Below are 16,678 nucleotides of genomic sequence, written 5' to 3' on the forward strand. Positions count from 1 at the left end.
GAAATGATGCAGGAGAAAATCAGAAAACCTCATGTAAGATCTGATGCAGGGCTCTAGGGGGTATGTACCTGTGTGTGCAAACCACATCTCCCACAAAGTTTTGTGATCTCCATTAAAGTTTCCACATCCTTCATTCATAAAATAAAAACCACTAGTAACACTAGCAAAAACCTCACTGATTTCATAATATCTGGCAATTAGGAATTGTCCCTGGGAAATCACTCAATGCCTCGTTCCGCCACCCCCCGCCCCCGGCCCCCACACATACACAACTCTCGCACTAAAGAAATACCAAACAGGGAAACGGTGTGGCTCCAGGCTGCACACAGGTGATGACCAAAACCTCCTACTCAGTACAGGGCACTGGGTATATCACGGTAGACTAAATGAGAGGCCGGTGTGGGAACCCTGGGACGGCAGGGCCTTGCTTAAAAGGCGCAGGTGTGAAACAGCCTGGTTGTATGTGTCTAAGAGCTGTACCAGCCAAGCCAGACCTGCCTGTCGAGGATTTTCCTCTTTTCCCTGGGAAGAGAGGCCTCAAAGAACAAGCACAGTTTCCTTCCTTCTAAATCCTAGCAGCCTTCTGCCTCCCTGAAAGGGATCCACAGGAGGTGGTTAAACTCATCCATCTAAGGTCCCGCTCCTGCCCCGCATGAGTCATTGGTTACTAGGGCGATATGCAAATCCAGCCTTTGAAATCCAGACTTCCACCCCATGAAGAGTAGGAAATGTGCTCTTGGAGAAGTTTTCTACGAACAGGGTCTAAGGCAGAGGTGCTAGTCCAAGCCTGGGAGGGGAGACAGACACAGTCTGACGTCTCTCAGCAAAAGAGCTGGGCCCTGGGACAGAGGGTTGGGGTTCAGATGCCAGTACTTTGGTATATTTTTTCCGAAAAGGATAATCACCATCACCACCGCTGGGGGGGAAAAGTGTCTGGGAGAAGTAAGAAGAGGAACGAGAGGCATTTGAGTCAAGGGACAGAATGGGGAGGCGAGGAGGGGCACGATGGAGATTCCAGACACAGGTGGGAGGGAGAGAAGGCGCCTGAGACTGTGTTCCCGGAGCACTAAATAAATAAAAAATAAATAAACCAACTCGTAAGCCCAGGCCGATCCAATTCTCTTCTTAGGAGCCATAGCAGCATGCCATTAAAAAGACATCCACGCATCCAGGGAATGCACGGCGAATTCCAGATCCCAGCAGGCGCAGCACCCAAACCCTGCTCCCTCCAGCCACCAATTCCCGGCCGCCGCCACAGACACAGACCCGCTCCCTCCCGGACGGACAGTGGCGTTGACCGCGATCTGGCGCCACGGAGCGTGTCTGGGGGCGCCCGGGGAGTCGTGGGGGAGGGGGAGGGCGCCCGCTCCTACCCCCCAGGTGCCCCTTGGCTAACACGTCTCCCAGCCGCACGCTCGGCCCGGAGCCCCCGCCGCCGCCCCCCATCCCCGAGAAGCTCTTACGTCCTCCTCGTCACCATCGCTCCGCGCCTGGTACTGGAACCGGGGCCGGCCACCCGAGCCTCCGCCGCCACGCTCCCGGGGCGCCGCCGCCTGCGCCCGCGGGCCGAGGGGCTTGGCCCCCGCGCCACCGTCCTCCTCGGGCCCCTGGCCGCCCAGGAGGTGACTGGCCTCCGGGGGCGCGGGGAAGGACCGCGAGGTGTTGATCTTGCCGGTGAACCTCTGGTACAGCGAAGCCATCGGGCACCGCGCGCTCCTGCTGGCTGTCTTTTGGGTTTTTAAATATTTTGCTTTCTCTCTCTCGGGTTCCCGCTCCCACCCCGCTCCAGATCAAAAAAAAAAAAAAAAAAAAAAGCGGTGGGGAGGCAGCAGCAGCAGCAGCAGCAAGGCAAGCCCGGCGCCGGCGGCCGCTCCTCCCGCGCGCCACTCGCGAGTCTCCGCTGGCGACTCTGCCAGGCTCAGCCTCCTCCGCCCCCTCCCCGGCGGCTGGCGAAGCCGGGGTCTGACTGTGCTTTCTCTCGTTCTTGTTTTGATTTTTTTTTCCCCCAATTCCTTGCCAAGGCCACGTACGGCCTAATCAAAGAGATGGAAGGAAGGAAAAATCCAAAAACATAAAGCGAGGGAAATGCCTAGGCCCCAGAATTTGGCACCACCTAGAGACCGGCACACATTCCGAGCGCGCTCGCCGCTCCCCGCCCCCAGGCCCCGTGCGCGGCTCCTCCCCCACCCGGGCCCCTCCGCCCCCTCCCCACCGGCCTCCTCCCCGCGCCCGGCGCCCGCCAGGACGACCGGGACTGGCAGCCTGGAGGGGGCGCGGGGGACGCACAAAAGGGGACGTGGGCGGGGGTGCGTGAAGGGAGTGCAGGGGCAGGGACCCTGCGGGGGCGAGGGCTGGGGGAGCCGGGGGAGCTCAGGGTGCTCGGGCCCCGCGGAAGGTCATGCCCCGAAGCCCGCGAGCGGACGGCGCGAGGGAACACGGAGGTCGAGGCGGGCAGGCCAGGGGGCGACTGAAGGTGGAACCGGCCCTGGGGCGCCCCAGCCACGCGCGCTGCAGCGCCGGGCTCCCTCCGAGGGCTCCCCGCGCCCCCAGCTCCTCTAGCCTAACTTGAAGCAACAACAGAGACCCCGAGGCCCTGGGGTGCGAATGGGGCGAGGGAGAGCCGCGAGGAGGGCGCAGGGTGGTCGGGTGACGCTGGCGCGGAGGCCGCCCTCCCTCCAGAGCCCGGCTCCCTACGAAACCGCCCAGTCCCTGCGCCCCACTCTCCGGGAGAGGGCAGGAGAGGTCGCGGGGCGGTGGCGGAGGCCCAGAGGCCGGGGCGCCCCTCGCGGGCGCTGCTCGCCGCAGGCAGCCGGGCTGTGACCGCGACTCCTTTCTCATTATGAACGCGGAGGCTCGGCTCTCGGGCTGCCCGCAACTTTTCCAAAGCCTGCGCCGCCCGCCCGCCCGCCGAGAGCGAGGGAGGGCTACGTGGCTCCGCTCGCCGTGCGCTCGGGCTCCCCGCCCGCCCCGCCGCAGGAAGGCGCGCTCCAGCGCCCCTGTGTGGACACCCGCGCCAGCCGGCTCCGCGCCTCCCAGGCCCCAGGCCCGGCCTCGCTTCTCTTTCCCTGCCGGCCTCCCGCGCCCTCTCCCGCTTCCACCGGCCCTCCTCGCCGTCCTCCTGGAGTTGCTGGGCGCGCTTCCCTCTCGTCTCCTCCCCATGTCCTCCTAGCGCGCCCTTGTCCGCTCCCGTTTGCCGTCCTTCCCGGCTGGGAGGGACCTGTCCCATCCAGAGCGCGAACCTGGACCGGGAACCCCCAACTCCAGAGGGGGGACCCGTGAGACCCCACCCCCGCCAACTCCGCCGCCCCCTTCTACAACGAGGCAGGGCATTGGCTTCATCTCCCAGGACTGCGGTGGGGCTCCCTGTTCCTCCCGGGTTTCCACGCCTGTTTCCACTTAGGGTTTCAAAATAACAGGCTAGGCCGCCACGCACAAAGCCGACAGCAGGCTCGCCCCCAGCCAGTCCTGGCACCGCCCCAAGCCCAGGGAGTGGCCTGCTTGGGCCGGAAACTGCCTGCTCCCTCTGTTTCCCTAACTGCGGGGGAGAAACTGGTTGCCGGGAACAAGTCTCCTGGGAAGAGACCTCCTTCAGTCCCTTCCACCTGCCTCCCTTCCCCAAACTCTCAATCGGGGTGTAGTTTTCAGCTTTAAACAAAATTTGTACCACGCTCTTCTATTTACTCCACAGTAGTTTCTCTTTACTATGAAGAAACATGAGTTTAAAAAACACTTTTCTTTTTTAACAGCAAATACAAAACCAAGTAAAACCAGGATTCCAACAGCTAAGCAAGACTTGCTGCGTGGGAGAGGCCACCGAGCGGGTCTGGGGTGGGGAGAGCTGCTCCATTTGACTTTGAAGACAGAGGCAGCAGAGCCATAAAACTAAACTTTAAAAGTCACCACAATTAGATAGATAGAAAACCTTGCCCTCATCCTCCTCCTCTGCCCCAGCTGCGCTTTTGATGGGAGGAAGCTGCCTCTCCTAACATGGACATGAAAGAAAGCTCATGCTGTTCACTGAAGCATCGGGATCCTGACATTTCACTAAATATAAATGCCGTTAGGGTCCCACTTATGTAATATACACACGCTATGTATGAAATATGCATACGTATTTTTACACAAACTAAAAGCATGCGGTACTAACAGTGTACACAAAATACAATAATTACACAGAATAGTTAATCATATATGATACTTCATAGATGTGTGCGTATTAATCATAGATGAATTCTATTGTGGGATAAAGCATATGTGCCACTTTTTAAAATTATATTCCCAAGGTATTGTAGGTATTTATAATTTAGCCAAAGTTTAAAATCTCTTTATTTAAGAAAATATGATAAGCGATTTCTACTTAAAATTATAAAATGACATCACCTTAAAACTCATAAGCAACTGGGGAAAGAGTTGAAGTAAAAATTTGTGCTGGGAAGCAAATCTAACAGTGAAGCAGGAGAAATGGAGAGCAGGGGAGGTGGGCAGGAAGGAGCGCGACTCTGAAAGATGCGGGTGTGAAAGGCGACAGGATGGATGCTGGGGAGGGCTGAAAAAAACATGACGAACACGAGGATGTTCCTCAAGGACGATCCAGATGGAGCGGCCTTTACCCAACTTGAAAAGAACTTGGCTACACTTTCGCACCTTGCACACTGAATGCAGTGCTCCTGGGGACATTTTAAAGAACGTTCTATACCTCGTGCGTGTGTGCATGCTTGTCTGTGCACTCACACATCCAAATTTGTCTTAAGCACTGATACACACATTGCAGCTAAGGGTGTGAGGACTTTGTGGTCCCATATATAAAAGAGTAAAGTGGGCCAGGCGCAGTGGCTCACGCCTGTAATCCCAGCACTTTAGAAGATCGAGGTGGGCAGATCACAAGGTCAAGAGTTCGAGACCAGCCTGGCCAACATGGTGAAACCCCGTCTCTATTGAAATTAGCCAGGTGTGTTGGTGCGCGCCTCTAGCCCCAGCTACTCCGAACGCTGAGGCAGAAGAATCACTTGAACATGGGAGGCGGAGGTTGCAGTGAGCAGAGATGCTGTCACTGCACTCCAACCTGGCTGACAGAGCAAGACTTCGTCTCAAAAAAAAAAAAAAAAAGTGGTATTTGAGAATGAGTAAAGTGATACAGTTTTAAAGACTGGCAAGCTACGGCACGTTATGTTTACGATGTATAATTAATTCAATTCTTGCCTCTAATCACTTTTTCGCCACTTTTCATACACACACACCCAAACAAGGAAAAAGATACCCTGAAGAGTAGCAGAAGCACCCAGTGGGCATTTCAAAATAGGTGTAGTGTTTCAGAAGGAAACATGTCAATACTTCCTTCTACTCAGTTTGTCCTTGAACATCTGAAACACACTAGGGTGATGAAGCTGATTTTTATTCTTACTTATTGGCTACCTGTGAGAAAATGTTTTTGAAAGTGTCTTGCAAACTATTTCATGTCAAGAGTTTACTTCCTCCATACTGCTCAAAACCAAATGCCCCCAAGTCATCTTTCCATCTAGTTTCATATGGTTACTTCTTCCCTATTGATTACAAAGGTGCGGGTGTGTGTTTATTTTCCTTAGAACCAATTTGCAAAACAAACGTAAGTCATTGGGATTTGGCAGATGCTGCAAAATACGTTGATAGTCATTTTTAAAATGACAACGAAGGCAAATTTTTGGTCTACCTGCAAGCTAAGCATAGTAGGGATACCAAACGGACAGTCATCGAGTTTCGCAGTCTAAGCATGATTTGTATTAACTAGGAGATTTTCTTATTTCTGAGAGAATTATATCCTGTAGTTTACTTCCCTTTTCTCTGGGTGCTGAGGGAGAAGGACAGAACCGTATCTAAGATTGTTTTTCTTTTCCAAACACTAATGTTTGAAGAAATGAAGCAGCTAACCTAGCACGCTCTGAAGGAAGGTCTTCCCTAAAACAGTGGGCACCACTGTCTTTTACATATTATCACCTTGAACTCACAAATTGGGAGAAATTTTTTAAAATCTGGGTAGCTTGAGAAAATACAGTGCTAGATGTCTAAATAAAGGCATATTCTCCACTCTGAAAATCTGTTTCTCACTTTCTAACTCCCAAAACATCTTTGGTTTCTTGTTTCTGTTTTTGTTTTTTCAAGATAACTCTCCGCTAGGGGCTGGATAGTCAGACCTTTTACACACTTTCAAACGGGAAATATCCAGCACACACACACACACACACACATATACACACACATACACATGCACACACAATAATTGCTATTTCAGGCTCTTGAAAAACAGAGTTAAAGTATGAATTGCATTAATTTGGGGATTTTCAACTTGTTACTTAAAAATTCATATATTTTAAGTAAAATCATTCGTGTTTTTGTTTATTTATTATACTTTAAGTTCTGGGGTTCATGTGCAGATCATGCAGGTTTGTTACATAGGTATACAGTGCCATGGTGGTGGTCTGCTGCATCCATTGCCCCGTCATCTACATTAGATATTTCTCCTAATGCTAACCCTCCCCAGTCCCCCCACCCCCTGCTATTCCTCCCCTAGGCCCCCACCCCCAAGGCTCTGGTGTATGATGTTTGCCTCCCTGTGCCTATGTGTTTTCATTGTTCAGCACACACTTGTGAGTGAGAACGTGTGATGTTTGGTTTTCTGTTCTTGTGTCAGTTTGCTGAGAATGATGGTGTCCAATTTGACAGTGTGGCGATTCCTCAAGGATCTAGAAATAGGAATACCATTTCACCCAGCAATCCCATTACTGGGTATATACCCAAAGGATTTTAAATCATTCTATTATAAAGACAAATGTACATGTATGTTTATTGTGGCACTGTTCACAAAAGCAAAGACTTGGAGCCAACCCAAATGCCCATCAATGATAGACTGGATAAAGCAAATGTGGCATGTATACACCATGGAATACTACGCAGCCACAAAAAGAATGCATTCACATCCTTTGCAGGGACATGGATGAAACTGGAAATGATTTGTTTTAACCCAATAAATACCCTTTCTCTAAAATCAGTAAAGTTAAACTTCAGTCTCCCAAAAGCACATTTCCCTGCTTTTCAGCCCTACCATTGTGTAACTGCTTGGATTTTGCACACAGTTCAAAACATAAGTACAACTAACTACACCAGCGTCAGGTACACAAACACAGTGGCTGATCAACACAAGTGTTAAGGTTTCTTGCCAGGTGAGCTGTACAAGCTTTGATCCTACTCAATGGCTGGTCCCAACCTCACCCCATGTTTTTTCTCTGTGGCCTCTTGGAGGGTTGCCCACAACCTTCCCACCTTCCTCTAGGATTCTCCCTTAGTTCTTTCATCTGCATTTCTACATTTAACCGTAATCTACTCCTCCTTCTCTCCCACTTTCTAACTGTCCTTCCTTCTGGTCCCTTCTCTGGATCAGTATCTGTAGGCTATATGTATAATATATATTATTTTCTCTCAAAATTCCTTACTGCCCTCTAAATATGTATCAAATCTTCCCCAGTACTACTGACATTGCCTCAGAAATTATCCACATAATTACTTCTCACCCTAGAGGAGGCACAGACTCCTGCCATTTCCCATTTTCTGGTGACACAATGAGTGTCCACAGTGCTTCCCAAGGCTCGTAGGTTTTTTGGAGCATGGGGTATAGAAGACACTCTGCTGTTTCTGTTTGTCCCTGGTGACCATTTGATCATAATTATGTTGTTCTCCGAAACATCTTCGTTCATAGATCAAGCTTTATTAGATTAAAAGAGAATCTGACTTCTGCTCCAAAATGACCCTAGAGTGCCTTGCCCTTTTCAAACCACACACTTCTCAGGGTCTGGTCAATTAAGTTAAATATGCTTCCCTTCAAGGTTAGAGTGACAGGAATGAGTCTCTGCACTTTCATGCTTTAATTTTTTAACTAGCAGAGGTGATGGCTGCATCCTGGAAGAAGAGAAAGCTTGTGTCTGTTCTCTCTGGTGACCACCGGCAAGTCTTGTGAAGGACCACGTCCTGCTTGCAGTATGGTCAACCTTAGAACTGAGTGTGAACCCCAGGGGCATTGGCATCAGGTCACCCAGAGGCATTCTCAGGCTTTGACTCCAAAGCAACACTGAACCCAAAATGGATAAAGACAGGGTCAGTCAAATGCAAGTTCTGTTCTGGACAGCAGCAAAACGGAGCCAGTGCCAACTCATCAAATCCCACCCCATAAATTGGAACTCTCCTGCAGGCTCGTAGAAACAGTTACAGAAAATTGAAAACTTGACCTCAGTAAAAATTACCACAGTTACAAATAAAGGAAGGGGATATAGTGCAATTCTAAAATGTGCATCTGGAGTGAGATTTAGGGAGGATTGAGTGTGAGCACAACTTAATTCACCCTCGAAAGAGATGGCTTGTCTGCCAGAAATATCAAAACGAAGTAGAAAAAAAAAAAAAAGCCCAGCAAGTTGGCCTCCAGATCCAAGCACTGCAGATTCCGGCGCATTCTTCCATCTCTTCTTCCAACCACACAATGACTGGGAGATGTAAGGAGGAAGGAGGGAAGGGTCGTCCTTTACTTGACAAACCACCTGTTCAGATGTTCAGTGGGGCAGCCTGAGTAGCAGCCTCTTCCTTCAAGAGCATGATAAAGTTGAGCATGTGATGGGGCTTCCAACCTATAAATATCCCGCTCCCAAACACTCATCTCTGAGTCCTAAATGAAATAAGCCATTATTTCCATATTCAGAACTGTAACAGACTGGAATGTAGTTCGGCAAATATTACTCCCCACCCCTCCATGCCCCCTGCAGGGAAGTTTCTTAACCTGTCCCCCCACACCTACTCCCACCCTGAGTTTGAGATCGGCCATGTGACTTACTTGCAGCAATGGAATGTGCATGGACATGATGCCGGTAGAGGCTCTGCAGTTGCTTGTGTAGCCTGGCTGGCTTCTGCACTCTGATGACCCACCATACAAAAACATGCCCCTGTTAGCAGCTGATGCTTTGGCCCGGTCCCCAGAACAAACACACTTGGAGAAGACCTCAATACAACCCATAGCCTGGGGCTAAGCCAGATAACGGGAGCACAAAGCAGAGTCTCTTAGCCGAGCCCAGGGTAGACCAGCTGAATCACAGTTAATCAGCAGAAATGTGTAAGTTGCTGGGGATAATTTGCTAAACCGCATGCTTGTGTCATTAAAGCCAAATCAATGCATGAAAAATGGCATAGCGACGTCAGTGATTCTGGTAGGCAATGCCCTTACTCAGTTAACACCTGAGTGCTGACTATGTGCCATTCATTGTGCTACATTCTAAGGATGAAATGATGAACTGAAGTGAACTTGCTTTCATGCAAAGATACTCAACACTCCTTGCAGTGAAGCAAGACTGATACTACAAATTATCAGATAATGCTTTCCTTTTGTGAATAGGTGCCATTTTCTCAATTTCTTGCTCATTTTGGTACATTTGCAGCAATGCTAGACTTACTACAAAAGGACTGTTAGAAGCCACTAGATCACAAATGTGTTCACAATAAAGCTGTAATTTATTTATTGTAAAAGCACTAAGTAGCATTTCTAATCCATTCATACAGTGGCTTTCAAAGAGTTGTTTCTGGACCAGCAGTGAAAGCATCATTTAGAGACTTTTTGGAAATGCAGATTCATGGGCCCTATCCCGGACCAACTGAAACAGAAACTCAGGGCTGGGGCCGGGCAAGCTGTATCTAACAAGCTCTCCAGATGGTTCTGATGCATGCACAAGTCTGAGAACCACCGCACTAGAGCAATGTACTAGAGCAATTTTCTTCATGGCACCAAGGTGTCCCAAATGTTTGCTTAGGTCTCAGATAACAGCTTACACATTTAAAGTACTGAACAAGGATTCTCCTAAGTCTGAGGATTTTTCAAGGAAAAAAAAAAAGAAACCATTTAAATGAGGGAGTTTTTTTTTTTTAATCTTTGCTAAGACTTTTTTCAGAATCAAAAAGAATGGAGCCCAGTTGGTCTTGGCAGGACATTTTCAGATGCTGTTTCGTCCTTGAATTGAGGTTTAAGGCTCATGTCAGAAAGAAAGTAGTAGTCAAAAGGGAGTTCTCAAAGCAGATATGGTCAAACTAGGACACCACAGCTGTTGTGGCTTCTCTGAGATACTCTGACTGTTCCTCAGCAGGGAGCCTTTACTATCTTTCCAGAATATATGCAATTTGGCAGAAGAACTCTGCAGAATTGCAAAGAAAAAAAGAGCCTTACTTTCAAAAATTGATTTCATAAAAAAAATCATCAGTGCCTCTGGTTTGGGCTCATTGCTTTTTTAATGCAATAAAAAAAATCCTGTACTTAATTAAAAATCAATAAAGTTAATAAACTTATTTAAGTTGAAAACTGACTTTTATGAACTTAATTTCCCCAAATCCACTCCTTTAAAGCATGTTAAGGTGTTCATTATAAAATCCATTTAATTTTATTTTTCACCATCACTTAGGGTAACCGCTACATTTCAGTGCACAAATGGAAATATCTACAAACTTAAGAAATGGGTTGATGCTACTTTAGGTAGATCAGTAGTTTTTCTTGAATTTTAACATATTCTCTGAACCACATGCACATGTTTAGTATTTATAGGTAAATATCAATATACACACAATAGATCTTAAATACGGAGAATGAGGCCTAACCTGGGAAAAGAAATACCCCACACAAGAGAGACCAGTGCAAAACCCTGACTCATGCATATATGTGAGTTCTCATTAATGAAAACAGATTACATTAGGAGCAATAAAATTGAAATGAAGCCATGTATCTGCTTCTTGTGGGTAATTTAATTCACCGTGGACTGTAACTTTATCAGCAGCACTATACCCATTTCCGAACAATTTCCTTCTCATAAAGGGGAAAAATAGGTTTGTCTATACTACTAATTGCATTTCAAATCATAGTAATTTGGTACTCAAAAAAGTAATTCTCCCAACAATTACTTATATTTATATTTTGTTTGAGAGGTAAACTGAAATTGCCCATTGGCTAAATAAATCCATGAGTCACATGAGCCTGCAATTTGAACAGCCTTTTCCTCACTCACAGCAGCAGCAGCAACACTGACTCTCAGCTGCAGCAGGATGAGGTGGGTCCTGTTTGTTCCCTAAATTTGTGCTCCGAGTCCCTGATGGGTTCCATTAACTCAGTCCTCTGCAGCGCACCCATAATCACCACCATTGTGCTTCTTTATAACCCAACAATACCCAAATTACATCATTTATGCAGACCCATTTCAGTCTTTGTGGGAAAAGCTGGATAAATTAATGCTTTGAAAGGACTTTGAAGGCTCTCTTAGCCATCTTGAAGTAAAGGAAGAAGCAGTGTAAGGCGATATTCACATCTGCCTTTCAGGATCCCTTTTTCAGTTTCTCTCTCTCAAGGCTCTGGTATCATCCACAACTTCAGCTGAACTCAAAATGAGATGTAAATGGTTTATTGTGGCCTCAGTGAATGCTGAGTTTCCCAATTGAGATATTCAAATCCCTAAGATAACTATCTTCCTTGAGTAGGCAATTTTATCAAGTAACATAAAATTATCCAATCCAAATATACCAGGAGATGGAATACCAAACTCATGAGTACTCCAAGATAAGACATAAAACTTCCAATAAGATGCCTGGTTATACTACCAATCCTTGGGTGGTATACATAAGGGGCGCTTTAATGAAAAACTTGGAATAGGTACTCATTTTTTTCTTTTTTGAGATGGAGTTTCACTCTTTTTGCCCAGGCTGGAGTGCAATGGCACAATCTCAGCTCATTGCAACCTCTGCCTCACGAGTTCAAGTGATTCTCCTGCCTCAGCATCCCGAGTAGCTGGGATTACAGGCATGTGCCACCATGCCCAGCTAATTTTGTACCTTTAGTAGACGATGGGGTTTTACCATGTTGGCCAGGCTGGTCTCAAACTCCTGACCTCAGATGATCTGCCCGCCTTGATCTCCCAAAGTGCTGGTATTACAGGCAAGAGCCGCCGTGCTTGGCCAATACTCACTTTTTATTCACTGATTACATCTACATTGCATGAAGTCTACCAATCAAAAAACTTCAGGCCCAGAACTCCATGGGTAGCTCCCAATTTCTTGGCAAGCCAGCCTGCTTGGATTTATCCATATGATTAAAAGCAGTCTCCATGATGTTTTTAAAATGATGGCATCTCCAATGCATAGAGCATCTCAGTGAATAAACCACACCCAACTCTTGGTTTCTACTATTCAAGTGGAATGCTGGCAATTTCTTAATCAATTTTCACAGCTATAGGAAGAGAATGAAAGCAAGTGACCCACAGACTCTTCTATCTCCCATTGAAGTCATTGATCTTTGAGGAAAAATAAAGATCACTAAGTTTAATGCAATTCTAGTTTGCCTTAAAATCTTCCTTGAGAAGGGGGCTGGAGAGCTCCACAAGTCGACTAGCCCTTACCTTGTCCCAGATTCAGTGACTTTTAGCTCAGGGATAATGTCACCTTATCATTTTCCTTCATGGTATTTGTCATATCTAACTTCTCGCAGCATTACAGAAGAGTTCTACAATGCTATCTTCTATTGCTCCTCTACTTAGAAACAACCCTAGGTTTGTATCACACTGAACACTAGGAAAAGCTTGACATTTTTCATCCAATTAGTGCTTTGGATAAGACTAGAAGGTTTTTGTTGTTGTTTTTCAAGAAGAAACGATATGCATTTTCCTGTGAGCATGGTTCATGTATTCTTCCCTCTTAATGAAATACCTGCTGGTATGAACAACCTTTCCTTGGTTGGCCCAGAGCTGCACTCATATGCCTTCTCACTTATTTCCCTGCCAATATAGAACATCCACAAGTTAAGGATATCTGCCTGATGAAGCAGAAATAAAAGGTTTTCTGGGAGGCGACGGCAAAGATTATTTTTCTCTCTTGTAAAAGAGAGTGGTCAGAGGACGAACCCCTCCCCTGGCCTGCCGACAGCACTTCCTCCTGTTTTCTGTCTTCAAACATAGTTGTGTGAGGATTTGATGTCCAAAGCTGCTGTAGCCTTTTTGAAACCATGAGAAGGAGGGGCTGGTGTTTGCAAGGCTGCACACCCTGAGTCCTGATAGCATGCAGTTACTGAATTAAAACCAGAATTCTCCTCCTACCCCAGACAGAAGCCCCTGGACTTAGCCTCTTTCAGCCAGGAATTATTTCACAGCCAAAAGCGTTCCTGTAGGACACACTGCACTCCTGGTTCTTCCACTGCCTGACTCTTGCACCAGGCGAAGTTGCTAAGCATCAGATTCTCATCTATGACATAAGCACGCTGAGAGGCCGATCCTATCAGCTTTACTTAGAGCATGGAGCTCCTGAGAGGGCAAATCAATCGTTATAGAGGGAAAACCCCAAAACTTCTTTTAGGTACCTAACCTTTAAAACACATATGGCTGCCTGTAGTTCATAATCCAGAAAGAAAATCATTAAGCTTTCCCCCCGATTCTTACTTGCTATTGTCCATAACTCTGGGAAAAATGCCACTGTATTTGGGATTTTTATTGATTTTTGCACATTTCTTCCATTAGAAAATCTAGAGGAAAATGTGTGTCAATGCTCGAAGTCCTCTTAAATATGTGAAGAGAACACATTTTGTGAGATGTTTTCTACCCAGGATTAATAAAGCCACAGAGGAGGAGTATGGGTCTGAAAGAGGAGAGTGGAGGGAGGATAGAGGAGAAGGAAGAAGGCAGAAGAGAATCAATGCTTTAGCAAATTTATTTTAAAATAACACTCTTATGTTTATCTGCACTTTATACTTAAATTGTGTTGAAATGCACAACCCCATTGCTCTAAAGAGACTCCTAAGAGGCTAACTTTGAGCTGGCATCATAAGAGCTAGTTTGGAACCCACTCCACCAAGGCTGCTGTGAGTTGAAGATGACAGGCTTGAAATCCTCTTCTAGGGGGCAGCCGGGAGGAGCTGCACAGGCCGCACAGTGCACAGGCCAAGTGCACATTCAGAACGCTAGTAATCAGAATAAGAATCACAGTTAAAGGAAAAATGTTCTAGCCCCCGTGAACATATATAGAATTTTGCACTCAGAATATGTGGGGAAAAGATACCTCAGCACACATGAGATGCTTTTATTAGTTAAAATGAAGTATCGTTCTGGAGTTGCAAACAGGAGAGGCAAGCTGATTTGATGAGTGTTTAGGGCCTTCGAGTTTTAATACAGCCTGCAGAATTGTTGGTCGAGTGTGAGTCTTGCCCCATATTTACCAGCCTTGTTTATATAAGACAGAGGGGTCAGCCACTAAGCAGATTCTACATGCACAGTCTATGCTGCAGGCCATTTTACACAGAACTGGTGTTGAGAACAGAAAGGAAGAGAAACAGGCTCATGAAGCCTGCTGCCTTATCTTGCAACTACTTTGATGATTTAGACCCTGTGTGCTTTTCCTTGCCTTGATCCAGGTGAATAAATCAGCATGAGGAAAATAGACAAGAAATACTTCTTATAGCTTCATGTATTTCTCTTTAATTCTCCTTTCTTCTTTCTGTTTCTCTCTTCCACCCATACCACACCAACCGCATCCCCCGTGATAGCACCTCTGTCTGCAGAACAACTTGGTAGATCCTATTCACTTACAGCTTTTGATTTGTATAACCCTCTCATGAATTCAGTCAACTGCAAACATAAAAGCAGCCAAACAAACAACAGAAAAGCCAAAACAAAACAAAAAGAACCTCAGAAAAGCGCTGGTGTTGAGCACACGGAGAGCAGCTTGGAGCTTGACATTGCCACTTGGGGGCGCCCTGGGAGCTCAGAAATGCCAGTTCAGTTCAGTTCAGCTCCGGGAGCCCGGGCTGACTCAGGGCAGCCCCTTCCTTCTGACCACATGGTTTCTGCATTCGACTCATCACATGGGAAATGAGACTGCCTTTTAGAAGACTTTTGTTTCCTATGAAAAGGAAGACTGCTGCCCTATAAATGTTTTAAATGCTTTCCGAAATATTAAAGTCAAGTCAGTAGATGAACCAGAACACAGTCTTCTCATTTATTGAAGAGTCAGATATTCCAGGAGGAAGGGGAGTGCAGACAATGAACCTAATTTCCGTTTATCATGGAGGATGGACAGATCAGATAGATGAGTCTGTGTGCAAATCATTCAGTGATTCAGAAGGGATCCCGGATCACCTTCCACTGGACCATTGGTGGATGGGGCACAAAACTGTCTGAGAGACAGTGATGACACTGGGTTAAAAACAAGCATTACTGGGCCCATATTGCTTTATTCCATCTATCACGGAATAAAAAAGAAATTCAGAGAAAAGAAAGAGGCTATGCTGTTACGGCCGACAGACTGAGGAAATTGCAAATAATTCAGGACCTTGGAGAGCAGCCTTAGATGCTAACTTCTGCACCCGCCTTCTTGAAAAATAGGAATTTTCTCATCTTTGAAAATATATAGATTCATTCGTCCAAAAACACCAGCTTTTTAACTTGTTTTCAATCAGAGTTTTTAAAAAGCATATTTTCCTGTAAACTGGCAATGTATCTGGGAAGCTAGGACATCAACAGATCCACTGGGTAACTCGAGATAAACTCTGAATTTACTCATAAACTTTCATCCTATGAAGGGTTTTACTGAAGAATAACAAAAGATTCAACTCTGGGGCAGTTTTATAAGCATATGTTTTACATGCACTGTCTTATAATGGAAAAGTTCTGGGGTAAAGGTAGGAGAGAGTTTGGGCTCAGACCCAGGTCTGAGCTGCATACTGCAGGAAAATTCCCAGTAATCTCTGGACACTGGCTTCTGTCATTTCAATGACTCATTCACTGGAAATACATCCCAGGATGTTGTGAAATTAAATTTCCAGATGGCACAACCATAGGCTTACTTTAAAGCCCAGCTCACACGTCACCTCGTGGCTTCTGAGGTCTTCCGTGATTCTTTAAGGAGTAACTCCTAGCCTTGCCAAGTCCTTATAACCTCTACATGTGCCTGACTGCCTTATAAAACACAATACTCTTTACCTTGTGCTATTCATCCATTTATTCATGCGACACACGTCACTGAACATCTGCCATGACTGGCCAAGTCTCATTTCCCCCATTATATGTTCCCTAAGAAGATCTATGTCTGATTACGGTTCATGCAAAAACTGCCATATACAGGGTAGGAGTTCGTTAGTATAAAGTTCACTTAAGCCATACCTATCTGCAAAGAGTCTTCAGAGAGGGTGATTGGATGGAAGATACTAATACGATTCTAGAGTCTGCTAGGAGCTGCTCTGACTGGTGACTCCTGAGATATTCATGATGGGAAGATGCTACATTGTTAATAACAGTGCCTTTCAAAAATGATGAACTAGAATCTCCTGGTAGGTCACATTTAACATATTATAAAATCAGCATATGAGTGTATGATTTTTTAAAAAACATTGAAAAGTCTGCCCTGCTCTGTTTTTCTTCTACCTGGAGGATGCGTTCCTCCCAGACAGACAGGCTGTACTGCTGGATGCCTCCTCTCTGTATCTCCCCAGCAGAGGACAAACTCCTCGAGAGGAGGGACCACTTCCATCTCCTCTTCTGATCATACAGTGTTTGTCATGGTGCCTGGAGCACTGGAGTTGAGCAACAGGCATTTGTCAAATGAATGAATGAGGCTTTGACAACAACAATAACAAAATCATGGTAGGCAAGTTTGGGTT

General features: G+C 46.3%; 1 protein-coding gene across 3 annotated transcripts in view; it reads right to left on the reverse strand.

Moving 5' to 3' along the window:
- DPP6 (dipeptidyl peptidase like 6) overlaps nucleotides 1-16,678 on the reverse strand; it is a 1,138,230-nt gene that overhangs the window by 850,865 nt on the left and 270,687 nt on the right. Inside the window, exon 1 of one of the 3 annotated variants that reach the window (XM_064368675.1) lies at nucleotides 1,464-2,134. The exons of the other annotated variants lie outside the window; for them this stretch is intronic. Coding sequence (XP_064224745.1) covers nucleotides 1,464-1,700 — 237 coding nt within the window. The 5' untranslated portion in view covers nucleotides 1,701-2,134. Of the gene's footprint in view, nucleotides 1-1,463; nucleotides 2,135-16,678 lie in introns of those variants that run through there. 3 annotated transcript variants of the gene reach the window in all.

Source organism: Aotus nancymaae, unplaced genomic scaffold (assembly GCF_030222135.1).
Source record: "Aotus nancymaae isolate 86718 unplaced genomic scaffold, 86718_ANA_hifiasm-v0.15.2.pri h1tg000002l, whole genome shotgun sequence".
Lineage (NCBI taxonomy): Eukaryota > Metazoa > Chordata > Mammalia > Primates > Aotidae > Aotus > Aotus nancymaae.